The 18,383-nt window shown below is 38.4% G+C and overlaps 1 protein-coding gene across 2 annotated transcripts in view; it reads left to right on the top strand.

Moving 5' to 3' along the window:
- Nucleotides 1–18,383, top strand: part of LOC108041495 (unconventional myosin-VIIa) — a 1,185,777-nt gene that overhangs the window by 735,289 nt on the left and 432,105 nt on the right. For both annotated transcript variants that reach the window (XM_044459306.1, XM_044459307.1), the window contains exon 9: nt 7,416–7,537. In XM_044459306.1, coding sequence (XP_044315241.1) covers nt 7,416–7,537 — 122 coding nt within the window. The remainder of the gene's footprint in view (nt 1–7,415; nt 7,538–18,383) is intronic.

Genomic DNA, 18,383 nt, shown 5'->3' with positions numbered 1-18,383 from the left:
GATTAGCTGTTTCGGAGTGGCTAGAGATAGTTTTCGCCGAGCTGATGATCTCCTATCTGCGCTGGACTCGCAATTTAAGCGCAAAAAGGCCGCTGGTGGTAAGGAGCAAAAGGGGAACACCCCGCAACCGAAATCAAAAGAACAACAGAGCATTCCGGCGGATCAGCAGCTGATTTCAGCAAACCCTCAAATGTTGCTAAGATCAGCAGCTAAAAAAGATTCGGTATCCGAACAATCCGTTACAGAGTGCATGCAACCAGGGACTTCTAAGATTTCCGATTTGTTCGGAGTGGTTTCACAATTAGTGGATCCACCTATCTCTCAGAATGTAGCATCACCACCACAAGGGACTACTGAGTCCGGACAACCGGCTCAAGTTGGTTTTGCAGAAACAATGTCTGCTCCACCAAAATCCCTTACAGTGGTTCCACTAAAGAAACTAATTTTCGTTTCTCGGCTTTCCCCTGATCAAACATCTTCAGAAGTATTGTCTTATATACAAGACAAAACTAAAGCCGATTGTAATAGTGTAAAGGTGAAAAAGTTTAAGTTTTCTTATGCTAGAGACATTTCATCTTTCAAGATAACTGTCCCTAACGAGCTTTTTGAAGCCATATGCTCGGGCGACTTTTGGCCGGATAATATGGTTGTAAAAGAGTTCGAGGCTAAGATAAAGAAGAAGGGGCCCGTGGGAGTAAAACTTCCTATTCGAGGCCAAACCAGAGTACCAATTTCAAAAAACTAACTTCTAACCTCCTTCTTTCCTATCAGAATGCAAGAGGTTTGCGTAGCAAACTCACTAAATTGTATTCCGATAGCCTTTCCTTTGCATCTCATATTATTGTGTTTACAGAAACCTGGTTAAAGCCGGAGATCTTTAGCTCCGAAGTTTTTCCAGGTAAGTACACAATATATAGGTATGACCGTCCCTCTAGACGGGGAGGTGGAGTCTTAATTGGAGTTGATTCAAACTTCCCGTCTAAAGAGTTATTTTTTGATGAATTCAATACCATTGAATTTATTTGTGTAAAGTTATCGCTTCCTGGTAACTTTATATACATAACTTGCTCATATATTCCGCCGTTGTCTGAACTTCCTGATTATTTAAATCACCTATCCGTTATTAAGTCCGTTGCAAATAAGCTTTCCGATAGGGATCAGTTGATAGTTCTAGGTGATTTTAATATACCTGGAGTTACTTGGTCCACTGAGGATATATCGAATGTCTTACTACCTATAGCACAGCATGATTTAATTGATGGCCTGCTTGACATATCTCTATCTCAAGTAAACCATGTTCGAAATTCATTAGGTCGCCTACTTGATTTGTGTTTTGTATCAAATCCTGAAGGTGTGTTTCTGTCCAGAGTAGCACCACTCACGCAACCTGAAGATCCATATCTCCCTACAATCGAACTTTCATTTGATACGGGTAGAGTTATAGAAGAAAAATCAGAAAAATCCAAACGAATGCATTGTTTTCGCAAGGCAGACTTTCTGAGGCTAAATAATTTTATTTCTGGCTTTAATTGGTCTGATCTTTACTTATGCATTAATATGTCCGATGCAGTTAATGTTTTTTACACTGCAATAAACTCATTTTTTAATTCCTGTGTTCCGTGGTACTATCCGTCAACTTCCAATAAATCACCTTGGTTTAGCAAAGAGTTGACACACTTAAGAAATGTAAAGTCCAGACTTTTTAGGAAATATAAAAATACCGGTTCTCAATCTGTTTTTACTAGATATTTAAGTGCTCGGTCAAGACTTTCCGTGCTTAATGCTCAGTGTTATAATAGTTACTTAAACTGTTGTAAGGTCCAGTTCTCTCAGGACCCGAAACAGTTTTATAATTTTGTTAACACCAAGCGTAAATCTAATTCTTTTCCTTCCTCGCTGTCGTTCGAAAACATGACGGCAACCACAGATCAGGCAATAGCCGATTTATTTGCCCAATTTTTTCAAACGACTTACTCTACTTTAGATTATTCATCACAGCTTTATTCTTACACAATGTCCAAGTCAAACCTCATATTCTGTCCCACTTTAACAGAAAGCTCTCTTCTTTTGGATCTTCTTCGTATTAAGCCTGTTTATTCGCCAGGGACCGATGGTATTCCAATTCCCAAATATTTGGAAGGAATCATTTGTTATTCCTCTTTTCAAAAAAGGTAACAAGTTTGAATCCTCTAACTACAGAGGTATTTCTAAGTTGTCAGCTATTCCTAAGCTTTTTGAAAAAATTATTACTCCTCATTTGCAGCACCTTTGCAGATCAATCATTTCTCCTTGTCAACACGGATTTATAAAACGTAGATCCACAATCACAAACCTTCTAGAGCTCACTTCATTTGTGATAAAAGGGTTCAATAGTAGTTTTCAAACAGACGTCATTTACACTAACTTTAGTAAAGCATTTGACTCTGTAAATCACTTACTTCTCATTCAAAAACTTGACCTTTTAGGTTTTCCAATTGATCTGCTTAAATGGATTTCAAGTTATCTAAATGGCAGGTCACAAAGGGTCCTTTTTAAAAATTCAATTTCTGAAATTCTCCTTGTTACCTCCGGTGTCCCACATCTGGGTCCGTTACTTTTTACATTATTTATTAACGATCTTCCATCAATTATAAGTCATTCTCGCGTACTTATGTACGCAGATGATGTTAAGTTGTGCCTGCAGTATAAGGACATTTCCTGCCATTTAGACTTGCAATTCGATCTAGAAATTTTTCATATCTGGTGCCGAGATAATTTACTAAATTTAAACGGTTCCAAGTGCAAGCTGATGACTTTTTATCGGGCCAATCCGATATACGCGACTTACACGTTAAGTGGCAGCTCTTTGGATAGAATAACTCTTGTAAACGATCTTGGCGTTCTCTTGGACCCTAAACTAAAATTTTCTAATCACATTTCGTCCATGGTTAATAAAACCAGAGGAGTGCTTGGATTTATTAAAAGGTGGTCAAAAGAATTCGATGATCCTTATTTGACTAAAACTTTATTTATTTCGCTAGTCCGTCCGATTCTGGAGTATGGGTCTCCCGTCTGGAGTCCACAATACGGAATACATATTGGTCGTATTGAATCTGTACAAAAAAACTTTCTTCTTTTTGCTTTACGGCGCCTAAACTGGGTTGCAAACCTTATCTTACCTTCTTATTCTAGTAGACTTCTTTTGATTAATTTACCATCCCTAGCCAACCGTAGAACGATGCTTGGTACTATCTTTATTTATAACCTTATACACGGTGATATTGACTGCCCCGACTTGTTAAGTCGGCTAAACTTTTCTGTGCCAAGTAGATTAACTAGAAATTATTTTCCCCTATTTTTAAATCATTGTAGATCTAACTATGCCTTGCATGAGCCTTTCAGAGTATTATGTTCTGACTATAATAGACTTTTTCCTGTAATATCAAATCTTGACTCTCTGCCGCTCCTAAAACGATTGATACTTGCTTCATTGGCACAAGATTGATCTAACTATTACTTTTTTCCCCGGACCTTTACCTTTATTTTCCTATCTCGCGTCTATCTTATCGCGAATCGTGCCGTACGATACACGGCTGCGCCCCTCGGTCGGTTGGGCGGGTAAGTGGGCCGTGGGACTCCGCGCGAAAAAAAAAAAAAAAAAGCCAGTCCCGCCCGGCGGCACGCCGGTCGTAGAGCTCCGTTGCCCCTCCACAGCACTCTTCAGCCGCTCCTCGGCCCTCGTCCGCTACTCTACGGCATTCTTCAGCCGCTCCTCGGCTCCGTCCGCCACTGCGCGGCATTTTTCAGCCGTTTCTCACCAATTTTATGCCACTCGTGGTGGTGCCGCGCAGACCGCGGTCGCCGCTCCTTCCCTAACGTCCCTCCTGCAGCGGCACAGCGACTGCTTCGACACTGCTGCGCTTATCGACCATTTTACGCCTGCGAGCTGCATCGAAGCTTCGCTAGCGACGAGTTTCCGTTTGCCGACTACCAACATTGGAGGCGAACAGATTTGTTCGGCAACAGTGGGGTCTAAGATAGGGGTGCAGAAACATCGAGTGAAACATCGATAACATCTTTGTTTTCAAAACATCGAAACCATCAATGGTTCGTGACCACCATCGATGTCCACCAACACCACCAGAACCAACGTCAAACGAGCCAAAATGCACATTTTCATGTTTGCAAAACAAATCAAAAGTGAAGTCCACCCGAGCTGATGCCATTATTGCCACAAGGCAATTTATGGAAAAGGAAAACACTCCTGAAACTTGCGACCCCTTAAAGTATTGGGAGGTATGATTTTCAAATAATTATGACAAACATGTTAAATATGAAATACTTTTTACAGATGACTGATGACAACGAATTAAAATTGGTTGCAATAAAATATTTCTGTGTACAAGCCTCGTCCTGTGAGTCTGAAAGGGTGTTCAGCAAAGCTGGACAAACTGTATCTGATCGCAGAACAAGGCTTAAACCTGAAGTTGTTGATCAACTTGTTTTCCTCAACAAAAATAGACACTTTAAATGATCTCAAATAAATCTCATTGTTATCGTTTGTACTGTTTTGCCTTTTCTTTTTTTTTTTTAAAACATCGATGTTTAACTCGATGTTTTTTTTGAAAACATCGAAAACATCGATGGGCACGAACATCAGGCATCCGCACTCCAAACCACTTCCGGGATATTACGCTGGCTGACGAGCGTTTCTACCTCCCCGCGACGATATCCATCTTCCTGTGCGCGGATATGTATCCGAGCGTGATGCGGCCGGGCTTCTTTGAAATACAGGATGGACTACCGGTGGCCCAGAGCACCGTGTTTGGGTGGGTAGTGTCCAAAGCCAGCCACAAGCCGTGAGAAGAGCAACCAGGCTATGTTGCAATCCGAGTAGTCGGAATGTTTAGGTGACTCACTGCACCGCCGCTGCTCACTTAGCTTTCGGTCTCGTCTTTCCTGAAGTGTACCTCGTATCCCTTATCCGTAATCCTTGATATTGATCTCTGCCTGAGATCGGGAACGTAAAGCACGTCTGTGAGAAAATTTTTTTTTTTTTTCCCTTGTCGTCCCCTGCTATTTTTATTTCACCCACACCACATATATTTGTCGTGTCGTCGTTGGCCAAATGTAAAGTATTCTTTCCAAATAGATTTGTTTTTGAACTAATGTTCCCTGTACAGCCGCTGTCCAAGCACCAAACGCCAAATTTATTTGCGCAGTATGTCGGTGTACACCTCCATCGATCAATGCCAATTTTTTTTAATTACGTGAATGATTTAATTTTCTGAAAGTTCAGTTTATTGACAATGTTGTGCAAAAATTTGTGGAAAAATGTTGAATAGTTTTTAAGGGGTAGCTGTTTCCCTTAAACAGGTCAAATGATACCGAAAAAATAAAAAAATTCATTAACTTAGAGTAATTCCGTGTATCTGAACGATGTGCATACGGAAACGTTTTATGCAAAAAATTAATTTTTCGGTCGCTAGAGGCTTTACAAAAAAATCCATTTCGGCGAAATAAAAATTTGTGCATGAAAAATCGATTGTTCAAGTACAAACAAAATTAATAACGAACATTTAAAAAAAATTCGATGAGAATCGGTTCAGTAGTTTTTCGCCATTCCATATTATCGCAAAGTCATTTTGCAAAAAACACCATTTCGAGATATTCGCGTTTAAAGTTTGAAGTTTGAACGATGTGCATACGGAAACGTTTTATGCAAAAAATTAATTTTTCGGTCGCTAGAGGCTTTATAAAAAAATCCATTTCGGCGAAATAAAAATTTGTGCATGAAAAATCGATTGTTCAAGTACAAACAAAATTAATAACGAACATTTAAAAAAAATTCGATGAGAATCGGTTCAGTAGTTTTTCGCCATTCCATATCATCGCAAAGTCATTTTGCAAAAAACACAATTTCGAGATATTCGCGTTTAAAGTTTCAAGTTTGGGTTTGGGGCTGGGACGAGGCGCGCGGCTAGGAGCGCTCTAACTTTCTATCTACTGCTCAAATCTCATTTACACTGACTTTAGTAAAACATTTGACTCTGTAAATCACTCACTTCTTGTTTAAGAACTTGACCTGTTAGGTTATCCAGTTTATCTCAAGTTACCTGAATGGCAGGTCACAAAGAGTCCTTTTTAAAAATTCCATTTCTAAAATTCTCCCTGTTACCTCCGGTGTCTCACAAGGGACCGATCTTAGTCCGCTTATTTTTACATTACTTATTAACGATCTTCCCTCAATTATAAGTCATTCGTGTACTTATGTTTGGGTCTCCTGTCTGGAGTCCACAATACGGATTCATATTGGTCGTATTGAATCAGTACAAAAAAACTTGCTTTTCGGCGCCTAAACTAGGATGCAAATCTTAACTTACCTTCTTATCCTAGTAGACTTCTGTTGAATAATTTACTCTTACTTGCCAACCGTAGAACGATGCTGTCTTCTTTTATAACCTTATACATGGTGTTATTGACTGCCCCGACTTGGTAAGTCGGTTAAACTTTTTTGAGCCAACTAGATTAACTAGAAATTATATTCCCCTAATTTTAAATCATTGTAGATCTAACTATGCCTTGCATGAGCCTTTTAGAGTATTATGTTCTGACTATAATAGACTTTTTCCTATAATCTCAAATCTTGACTCTCTCCTAAAACGAATAATACTGGCTTCATTGGCTCAAAATTGATCTTACTATTACTTTTTTCTGGGACTTTTACCTATATTTTCTTATCTCGCGTCTATCATCTCGCGAATCGTGCCGTACGATACACGGCTGGGCCCCTCGGTCGGTTGGGCGGGTAAGTGGGCCGTGGGACTCCGCGGGAAAAAAAAAGTAAAAAAATGTTCGATTAAGTTTGATAAAGGTATATAAGGTATTTAAGCTTTGACATATGATTCCTATTTCTTTATGATGTTGGGCATACAGGAGAGATAATCTCATTTACATTTGTTGCTTTGATTTACATTACATAGTGTCAACAATTGGTTTAAACTTGGATATTTGGTGCTCTATATACTATATGCTACTTTCACTCTAAATTGAGTGTAATCGCTCTTTTAATTGGACTGCAAAATCGAGTTGAAAAAAAATTCTGGTCTTAACAAAGAATTTTGGTGGCACTTAATGCTTAATAAATGCTGAATTATTGTAAATGCTCGGCGTAATTTAGAAATTGAGATTTCAAATAAATACGCGCCAGATTGGACATTTCAGCCTTTGTGTTTTGGTGATTTCGGGTTTTTTCTAGAACAAAGTAAAAAAAGGCAAAATCAAAACAAAAAGATGTGTGTTTAAAAAAGCCATAGTGCAGAGTAAAATCATAATGCTTAGTAGCTTTTCCAAATATAATTTTAATTACTGTTTTGTATTTTCTAAAATTTTGTATTGAATTAAGACGATGGTTAATATAAACATCACTGTTTTAGGATCCGCAATTCGTTAATTCAAATTATCCTCGAGGCTCATCTAAATCTAAATGTACAGTGAGTGATAATTTTCGGAGCCAGCTGCAGTCTCTAATAGATGTTCTTCAACATACGAAAACATGGTAAGTGCGATTTTTCTTTTACTCAATGTAAATTTTCGGAGTAAGCGTCTTATTATTTCATGGTAAAATTAAAATTTTACAACTATAGCACAATTAACACCGCGGACGGCAGCGACAAGAAGCTGCAGTAGCATATCAGTGAATTAGGGATAAGGCCATAGTTAAGGAGACAAATAAACAATAAGGATCTTAACCCTTGTGTTGTTCTTCGGTCTTGGGCAATCACCCAGTAAGAATTTGGTAGAACGAACCGACAACCTTTCTGAAACGAGAAATGTTGCGTCGAAATCCACAGGTCTTACAAATCCACAGGTCTTACGGTTCAAGGCATATCATAGTTAGATCTACAAAGATTTAAAGTAAGAGGAATATAATTCCTGTTAATTCTATTAGGCACAGATAAGTTTAGGCGAACCATTAACTCGGGACTCTTCACATCCCCGTAAATAAAATTATTAATAAAAGACTTTGTCAAGACTAGAGGAAACAATCTTCAAGTTATAATGTAAAAAGAAATGGGCCAAGGTAGCTTCCTTGTGGGACGGCTGAAGTAACTCGCATCAAATTAGAGATAGAGCTTTTAAAGAGGCTCGTTGAATCCTACCACATAGATACCTTTAGATCCATGTTAAAAGATCATAAGGAAATCAAGCGAGTGATTCATGCTTTACTAAAATCAGTGTTAGCTACGTCAGCCTGCATGTTCTTCTGTAGCCATTTATTACAAAACCCCCAAAGAAAGACAACTGTAAAAAGCAATTATAAATTTAAGCAACAGGAAAAATACCCAGCAGCATGGAAATCATGATGCTGACTTTACAACAGGGAAATCTATGTCCTTTATGAAAACAACAATGACAAACCTTATGCAAAATCAAAACATTTTAATAAATTTGCTCACATCCCAACAATCTAAATAATCGATGTCTTGTCTTCGAATATCCATGTGGAATGTCAATGGCGTTTCACGGCACAAACTTGAAATAACTCAATTCCTCAATGAAAACCAAATAGATGTAATGCTGCTGGCAAAAACGCATCTCACAAGTAAATACAACTTTCAAATACTTCATACTGCACAGATCATCCGGACGGTCAGGCTCACGGAGGAACTGGAATCTTAATCAGGGAACGCATTAAGCATCACTTTCACCAGAGGCTTGCAACAAATTATTTGCAGGCTACAGCTATAAGCTGCCGCTGTCTATTGCCCACCGCGTTTTACAATAACTGAAGAGCAATTCTTGGACTTATACAATTCACTCGGAGATCGCTTTATAGCAGGAGGAGACTACAACGCCAAGCACACGCACTGGTGACTAAGACTCGTGACCCCAAGGGAAGACAACTGTATAAAGCAATTATAAATTTGAGCAACAAACTCGACTATGTCTCCCCTGGCAGCTCCACATATTGGCAAGCTTACCCCAGAAAACTCCCGGACTTAATTGACTTCGCTGTGACCAAGAACATCCCAAGAAATTTAGTAAGCGCCAAATCGCTATCGGACTTATCATCGGACCACTCGCCTGTTTTAATAATTCTCCTTCAAAACCCGAAAGTAATCGAGCACCCATTCAGGCTGACCTCGACTCGAACTAACTGGCTAAAGTACAAAAAGTACGTAAGTTCCCACATTGAACTAACACCACAGTTATACATAGAGAACGACATCGACTTCTGTGCTGATGCCCTGGAGTCAGTACTCGTGGCAGCAGCCAAAATCTCAACCCCAGAAGAGACAATCGTGCGTAGCAACCAATACAAAACTAATCTGCAAATCGAACAACTGGTTCGGGAAAAACCACGTCTACGACTCGCTTGGCAATCCTGCAGATCGCCCCATTCGAAACCACTCTATAATGAAGCCACCCGCAGACTCACCAAAACCCTCAAGCAAGAAGAGAAGCTTGCGCAGAGCCCGTACATCGAGAAACTGTCGATGTACTATCGAATAATAAATGTTACTATCATGCCTGTCCAAATTACTAGAAATATGCCTGCTCACGCGCATTACACCATATTTAAGAGAACAAAACTTAATCCCGGCACATCAATTCGGGTGAAAGCCACGGAACCATCGAGCAAGTCAACCGGATAACTTCAGAAATTCGGAAATATTGTAGTGCGATATTCCTCGACGTCTCTCAGACATTCGACCGAGTGTGGCTTAAAGGCCTTATGCATAAAATCATATCATCATTACTGCCAGAAAACACCCATAAGTTACTTAAGGCCTACCGTTACCACAGAGTCTTTGAGGTGAGATACCATACAACGACATCCAACGAATATAACATTGAAGCCGGAGTCCCACAAGGTAGCGCACTGGGCCCTACCCTGTTTGTCCTATACACAGCAGACATCCCTACGAGCGAGAGGCTGAATACGTCCAGATCCATAGGATCTGGGCATACCACCGGTCGAAGATGAAATAGCAAAGCAGAAAGCGGCCTACCATAACAAGCTTACACTGCACCCAAATAATCTCGCAAGATCCTAACACGGGTTTCGAACAGAACTCGTCTGCGTCGTAACAATCTACCAGCCCAGCAATAAATATTAGGGCCCGTTAGTCTAAATTCAGTCTACATGACTGTAAGTTAAGTTATATTCTTAAGATTTGATATACTTATTGTTAGTCTGATATCGAGAAGATTCAATAAAAATAGGATATATTACAAAGAAAAAAAAATGTATTAGAAAAGACGTTAGCGCCAAGAGGTTTGTCGTCGTAGATCTCGCCTTATAAATAAATGTTGACATGGAGATATAATTGAACTACTAAGATGATGCAAGTGGCGTGTAAAATCGTTTTCGAAATGCTTTGGGATGGCGGATAATTTGGATATCCTCTATCCTATATTTCATTCCGTTTATTTCCTTTCTTATGAAGGAGAATAACAAATGACTCCTTCCATATAAGTGGAAAGTGAGAAGTTTCCAAAGATAAGGTAAACAATTTGTGCAGAGGTTTCAGCGCAGTATCTAAGCTCGCAGTATCCATAGAGCTGTCACTTGACCCAGATGGCTTCCTTGTGGGACATCGGAAGTAACAGGGTGTCAAGCCACTCAGATAACTGACTCTGTTTGAAAGCCATTTTTGAAGCCTTTTATCATAAATGAAGTGAGCTAAAAAAGGTGCTGCAAATGCAGTAATGTAATAATGTAATAAGTAATAAATTTATAAAAAATCTTAGGAATAGCTGACAACTAAGATATAACTTTATAGTTACTGGCCTATGACTTGTTACCTTCTTTGTAAAGAGAATCCGGTTATAACGACTCCGCTTATAGTGTCCGTCCGGTTATTGCGACGAAAACTCGATGTCTTGCTTGGCCCCATACAAACTTATATGATACAAACTTATGTGGTTAGTGCGTCTTCCGGGTATAACGACGTAAAATCGTTGGTCCTTGAAAGTCGCTATAACTGGATTCTACTGTATGTGGAAATTGGGAAGTTTCTAAAGATAAGATAAACAATTCGTAAGCACGCACCCAGGAATACCCTCGTGCGCTGGCAATGAAACAGGCTGAACACGAAGAAGATCAAAAAGAAGAGAGCTTTCAGTTAAACTGGGACAGAATAAAAAAAATTGGGCATATAAATCGGTTATCGCCGTCATGTCCAGGAAGGATAAAAATTAGACCTACGCTTGGTGTTAACGAGGTTATAAAACTGTTTCGGGTCCTTTTATATCAGCCAGTATTATTCTGATGAACCTTGATGCACTACGAGCAGTACAAACAAGTGGCCCAACGACACCAAGCACGTGCTTGTTACTTATCAATTTGGGCAAAAAATGCGAGTTCGCGAGGAAAATACATAAATAAAATAGAGACAAGACACAAGTGAAAATAAAAGGCACAATTAAGAGAAAAGCAAATGAGTTAAAATATTAGTTTTTAATAACGGGATAGAAGTTGAAATGCAAATTAGATGATAATGGTTGTTATAATAATTACATAGAACGCGAAAGGGCTCGTGCAGACAAAAATTTTATGTACATCGTGGCAAATTTAGAGGAATATAATTTCGTGTTAGTCTAACAGGAACATTGAAAGTTAGGCGGTTTACAAGTTCTGCAGAATCAATGTCACCTTTTATAAGATTTTGCATAAAAATAGTACCAAGCAATGTTCTACGATTTACAAGTGTGGGTAAATTAATCTACTCTGGATGGTAACCTTACGTTTTGATCCCATTTCAAACTACGAAGGACAAATAGAAGAAATTTTTTTGTACCGACTCAATACGGTCAATGTGCACTTGATATTGTGGACTCCAAACCGACGAACAATATTCCAAAATAGGACGGACAAGGAAGGTAAATAATAATTTGGTCGTATAAGGGTCATCAAATTATTTTGACCAACGCTTTATAAACCCAAGAACACTCATGGTTCAAATTGAAGTTTAGGGTCCAGAAGAACACCTAAATCGTTAACTGAATATATACGTTCGAGTGGCGTATTTTTAAGAAAGTAACTGATAAACGTAGGAGTACCCCTATAAAAAGTCATAACGTTGCATTTAAGGTAGTTCAACTTTATAAGGTTGTACTTACACCATTCATGAAAACAATCAATATCTGACTGTAAGTTACATCCCGACGCTATATCAAAGCTTAACATCATCAGCATACATTATTACACGAGAATGTGTTATGATAGAGGGAAGATCGTTGATAAACAAAGTAAACAGCAAAGGGCCCAGATGACTTCCCTGAGGGACTCCAGATGTCACGTAGATCAATTTTGAAACAGAATTCATGAATATAACCCTCTGAGTCCTACCATCCAAGTAACTTGAAATCCAAGTTAATAGTATACCAGGAAACTCAAGCAGATCTAATTTGAATAAGAGAAGAGAGTGGTTGACTGAGTCAAAGGCCTTACTAAAATCTTTATATATAACGTCAGTCTGCTTTTTTTTCTGAAACCCATTTATTACAATAGATGACAATTCAAGAAGGTTGGTGGTGGTCGATCTTCGCTTAACAAAACCATGCTGACACGGTAATATAAGCGAGGAACATAAAAGTGATAATACGTTCAAATGCTTTAGGAATTGCCGACACTAAAGGAGAGAGGGTATCAGAGCAGGGGAGGCAAATTGTCAAATCCATTGTTGGATGATATCGGTCTTCATGTACAACAAGAGCGTCAATTCTACATACCGTGACCTCGGACGGGTCTGAAACAAACACAAGATCTAATTGTCTATTTAAAGAATTTCGTATAAAGCTTACTTGCTGTAACGATAATTCTAAAAGGCCATCTACAAAATCATGGGCGGATAAAGGTATTGCGACAAGTGAGACAGTGGGAGGAGACCAAGAAATATCAGGTAGATTAAAGTCACCCAAAACAATCAAAAGGTCTCTGTTAGAAAGAAGGGATAGTACGGATTATTGCGGACAGATGGTGCTCATAAATTACTAGATCAGAGCCAGGTTGAATATAGGAACATGTAACAAAAATAGATAAAGATTGCAAGGAAACTTTCACACTTACAAATTCGATTTCGTTTGGGATATGAGTGAGAATTCTTTCGGATGTTAGGCTAGAGGTAACGGCAATCAGTACACCGCCCCCCCCTACGTGAGGGGCGATCGGTCCTATAAGTATTAAAGTTATTTGACAGAACTTCAGAGTCAGATATTTCTGGTTTTAGCCAAGTTTCCGTAAAAGCCAAAATATCCTCGGTGAATTCAGAGGAGTCAGCATAAAGCTTGTGTAGCTTCATATTTAGTCCCCTAACATTTTGATACGCCAAGAATAAACTTTTTAGTTTTTTGGCACAGTGGAAGGCCTGTTATTTGTTCTCGGTTTATTTGGAACACATTCTTTAATTACTAAATCATCATTAAGCCAAAATCTTTCAGAAAGTAACACATTAAACACATCAGGCGGAGTGAATATTTTAAAAGACGATATCCTACGAGCGTATGAAAATCGAAATTGTTCAACTGCAATATCCTCGGATGGGAATTTTTCACGTACAAATTCCAAAACATCCTCAGATGTGGTATCTGAGGTGAATCTAGAAACAAATAATTGCTTCCTTTGTGGAACAACTGAAAGTTTCTTACGCCCCCCAGCAGCAGTCTGAACCTCACTGGGCTGAGAACCAGGAACGGTGTCTATTGGTACGGTCGGCAACGAATTCTTTGACTTAGCCCGTACTGTAGATTTTATTCTGAAAACAGAGGTTCCACCCAAACTAGCTGTATCCATAGGCACAGTTGGTTCATTTACCCCTGTGTCAACAGAAACTGCTGCTACCAAGTTCGGATTTGGGGTGGATTCCACAATCATATTAACGGCGGTTAAACTGGCTTTTTTACGTTTAGGCGACTCGGTTAATAATTTTTTATTATTAAACTGGACACAGACGGAATTGAACCCATCATTGAGTTGTTTAATAGCTCCTGAGATATTCAATAGGCTGTCTCGAGTCTGCTTCATAAAGCCGCTCATCTCAATTACAATTTCCTTAATGAATTAAGATCAATGAAATCTTTGACTCTGCCAGTAAATCCTCCTCATTAAACGTGCATCATCGAATCGCAGAGCCAGCAAAAAATAAAAGGGTCTTTAGTTGAAGACGCAAGAGTATAATTTTTCTTAGAACAGACAAGAGCCATTGTAAGCTTAATGCAAATAAAAAAAATAAGAATATGAAAAATACCTCAAAGTAAATTTGGCACTGGGATCAAATCCAAAAACCACAAGGGGACAAAACACGAATAAAGTAAGAGCGCGAGATCACGAATTAAATCGAATAAAGAGAGCACGAGAGAATAAATCTTATATCGACTAAGCGTGGCTTGTGCAACACAACAACTTTAATCATAAACAAATTCAATATAAAGCATGCAAGAGAGAGAGTTAGAGAAATAAACGAAAAAGTCTACCAGAAGTTCATAGAGAGTAAATTAAAGTTATAAAATAGAGCGGGAGAGATTGAGAGGGAGTAAAAGAGTTCTAGCAAGTATAGAGAGCGTAAATTACACTAACAAAGCTACAAGATTAAACAAATCTAATAGAAATGTTAAAATAATTATGGTATGTGCTTATATACCCGTTTACTGGGAGATCTATTTAAAATTTCTAACACAGACATTAGGTTAAGCTTTGTATATAAATGAACACAAAACACTTGCACAAAATCACTATAAAAATACAAAAACTCACAGCACAAAGGTAAACACAACTTTTCACAAGCGACGCTAAATCGCTTAGTGACTTACTTACTTAAGCACGGTGAATCTTGACCGAGCACTTAAATCTAGCAAAAACAAATTGAGAACCGGTATTTTAATATTTCCTATAAAGCTGGACTTTACATTTCTCAAGTGTGTCCACTCTTTGCTAAACCAAGGTGATTTATTGGAGATTGACGGATAGTACCACGAAACACAGGAATTAAAAAATAACTACTGCAGTTTGAAAAACATTAACTGCATCGGACAACTTCTTGCATGAGTAAAGATCAGACCAATTAAAGCCAGAAATAAAATGATTTAACTTCAGAAAGTCTGCCTTGTGAATACAATGTATTCCTTTGGTTGATTCTGATTTTTATACCCTTGCAGAGGGTATTATAATTTTTTTTTTTGTTTTTTTTTTCCCCTGAGTCCCACGGCCCACTTACCCGCCCAACCGACCGAGGGGCGCAGCCGTGTATCGTACGGCACGATTCGCGAGAAGATAGACGCGAGATATGGAAATATAAGTAAAAGTCCGGGGAAAAAAGTAATAGTTAGTATCAATCGTTTTAGGACCGACAGAGAGTCAAGATTTGATATTACAGGAAAAAGTCTATTATAGTCAGAACATAATACTCTGAAAGGCTCATGCAAGGCATAGTTAGATCTACAATGATTTAAAATTAGGGGAAAATAATTTCTAGTTAATCTACTTGGCACAGAAAAGTTTAGCCGTCTTAACAAGTCGGGGCAGTCAATATCCCCATGTATAAGGTTATAAATAAAGATAGTACCAAGCATCGTTCTACGGTTGGCTAGGGATGGTAAATTAATCAAAAGAAGTCTACTAGAATAAGAAGGTAAGATAAGGTTTGCATCCCAGTTTAGGCGCCGTAAAGCAAAAAGAAGGAAGTTTTTTTGTACAGATTCAATACGACCAATATGTATTCCGTATTGTGGACTCCAGACGGGAGACCCATACTCCAGAATCGGACGGACTAGCGAAATAAATAAAGTTTTAGTCAAATAAGGATCATCGAATTTTTTTGACCACCTTTTAATAAATCCAAGCACTCCTCTGGCTTTGTTAACCATGGACTAAATGTGGTTTGAAAATTTTAGTTTAGGGTCCAAGAGAACGCCAAGATCGTTTACAAGAGTTATTCTATCCAAAGAGCTGCCACTTAATGTGTAAGTCGCGTATATCGGATTGACCCGATAAAAAGTCATCAGCTTGCACTTGGATGCGTTTAAATTTAGTAAATTATCTCGGCACCAGTTTTGAAAATTATTTAGATCGGATTGCAAGTCTAAATGGCAGGAAATGTCCTTATACTGCAGGCACAACTTAACATCATCTGCGTTCATAAGTACGCGAGAATGACTTGTAATTGAGGGAAGATCGTTAATAAATAATGTAAAAAGTAACGCACCCAGATGGCTCCCTTGTGGGACACCGGAGGTAACACGGAGAATTTCAGAAATTGAATTTTTAAAAAGGACCCTTTAGGACCTGCCATTCAGATAACTTGAAATCCATTTAAGCAGATCAATTGGAAAACCTAACAGGTCAAGTTTTTGAATAAGAAGTAAGTGATTTACAGAGTCAAATGCTTTACTAAAGTCAGTGTAAATGACGTCTGTTTGAAAACTATTATTGAAGCCTTTTATCACAAATGTAGTGAGCTCTACAAGGTTTGTGATTGTAGATTTACGTTTAATAAATCCGTGTTGTCACGCAAAATGATTGATCTGCAAAGGTACTGCAAATGATTAGTAATAACATGGTGTAAGAATAAGGCTGTGATGAATAATCTAAAGTAGAGTAAGTCGTTTGAAAAAATTGGGCAAATAAATCGGCTATTGCCTGATCTGTGGTTGCCGTCATGTTTTCGAACGACAGCGAGGAAGGAAAAGAATTAGATTTACGCTTGGTGCTAACGAAAATATAGAACTGTTTCGGGTCCTGGAGAACTGGACCTTACAAGTAACTATTATAACACTGAGCATTAAGCACGGTAAATCTTGACCGAGCACTTAAATATTTAGTAAAAACAGATTGAGAACCGGTATTTTTATATTTCCTAAAAAGTCTGGACTTTACATTTCTTAAGTGTGTCAACTCTTTGCTAAACCAAGGTGATTTATTGGAAATTGACGGATAGTACCACGGAACACAGGAATTGAAAAATGAGTTTATTGCAGTGTAAAAAACATTAACTGGATCGGACATATTATTGCATAAGTAAAGATTAGACCAATTAAAGCCAGAAATAAAATTATTTAGCCTCAGAAAGTCTGCCTTGCAAAAACAATTTTTCTTCTATAACTCTACCCGTATCAAATGAAAGTTCGATTGTAGGGAGATATGGATCTTCAGGTTGCGTGAGTGGTGCTACTCTGGACAGAAACACACCTTCAGGATTTGATACAAAACACAAATCTAGTAGGCGACCTAATGAATTTCGAACATGGTTTACTTGAGATAGAGATATGTCAAGCAGGCCGTCAATAAAATTATGCTGTGCTATAGGTAGTAAGACATTCGATCCATCCTCAGTGGACCAAGTAATTCCAGGTACATTAAAATCACCTAGAACTACCAACTGATCCCTACCGGAAAGCTTATTTGCAACTGACTTAATAACGGAAAGGTGATTTAAATAATCAGAAAGTTCAGACAACGGCGAAATTTATGAGCAAGTTATGTATATAAAGTTACCAGGAAGCGATAACTTTACACAAATAAATTCAATGGTATTGAATTCATCAAAAAATAACTCCTCAGACGGGAGGTTTGAATCAACTCCAATTAAGACTCCACCCACCGATGGGAATAAACGAAACAAAATACAAAACTCGAAGCGCAGAAAAAAAACACGACCGTTCACTTTGAAAGTCAAAGACGATTGGTCAAAAGTGTGCAACGCAGTGAAGGAGACATCTCTGACAATATAAAGTATATATATTCGTGATCAGGATCACCTCCTGAGGTGATATAAGCATGTCCGTCTGTCCGTCTGTCTGCCCGTCTGTCTGTTTCTACGCGAACTAGTCTCTCAGTTATAACGATATCGAATTGAAACATTGCAGACACCCTTCTTTCCTTTGCACGCAGTATATAACTCGGAACGGCCGGGATCGGCCGACTATATCCTATAGCCGCCATATAACTGATTGATCGGAAATCCCATAACTTTGGTGTTTGTAAAGTTAGGAAGTTGGGTTTTATTTTTGGCCAAACAATCCGACCAAATTTCATAAGGATCGGCTAACTATATCCTATAGCTGCCATATAACTGAACGATTGGAAATGCAATAACTTTGGTGTTTTTAAAGTTAGGAAGATGGGATTTCTTATGAGTATTAAGAATGCATTATATGAATAATTTTGGAGAATATAATTTACAGAATATTCTGCAAGGGTATATCAACTTCGGCTCCGCCCGAAGTTAGCTTTCCTTTCTTGTTGTTAATAAATACGTTTTCCCCAAAATCTCAAATCTTGATTCTCTGCAAAAAAGTAAACGTAAATGAGAGAATAGTAACTACAGTGTAACCGCGTGATGATAGCTTATACCGAATAAGAGAACAACGTCTGTTCAGGTTAGAGTCATTTAATACAGTGA

Source organism: Drosophila rhopaloa, unplaced genomic scaffold (genome assembly GCF_018152115.1).
Source record: "Drosophila rhopaloa isolate 14029-0021.01 unplaced genomic scaffold, ASM1815211v1 contig_190, whole genome shotgun sequence".
In the NCBI taxonomy this organism is placed as follows: Eukaryota; Metazoa; Arthropoda; class Insecta; order Diptera; family Drosophilidae; genus Drosophila; species Drosophila rhopaloa.
Note: the sequence above shows the minus strand (reverse complement) of the source record. Positions and strands in the feature narration are given on the sequence as shown.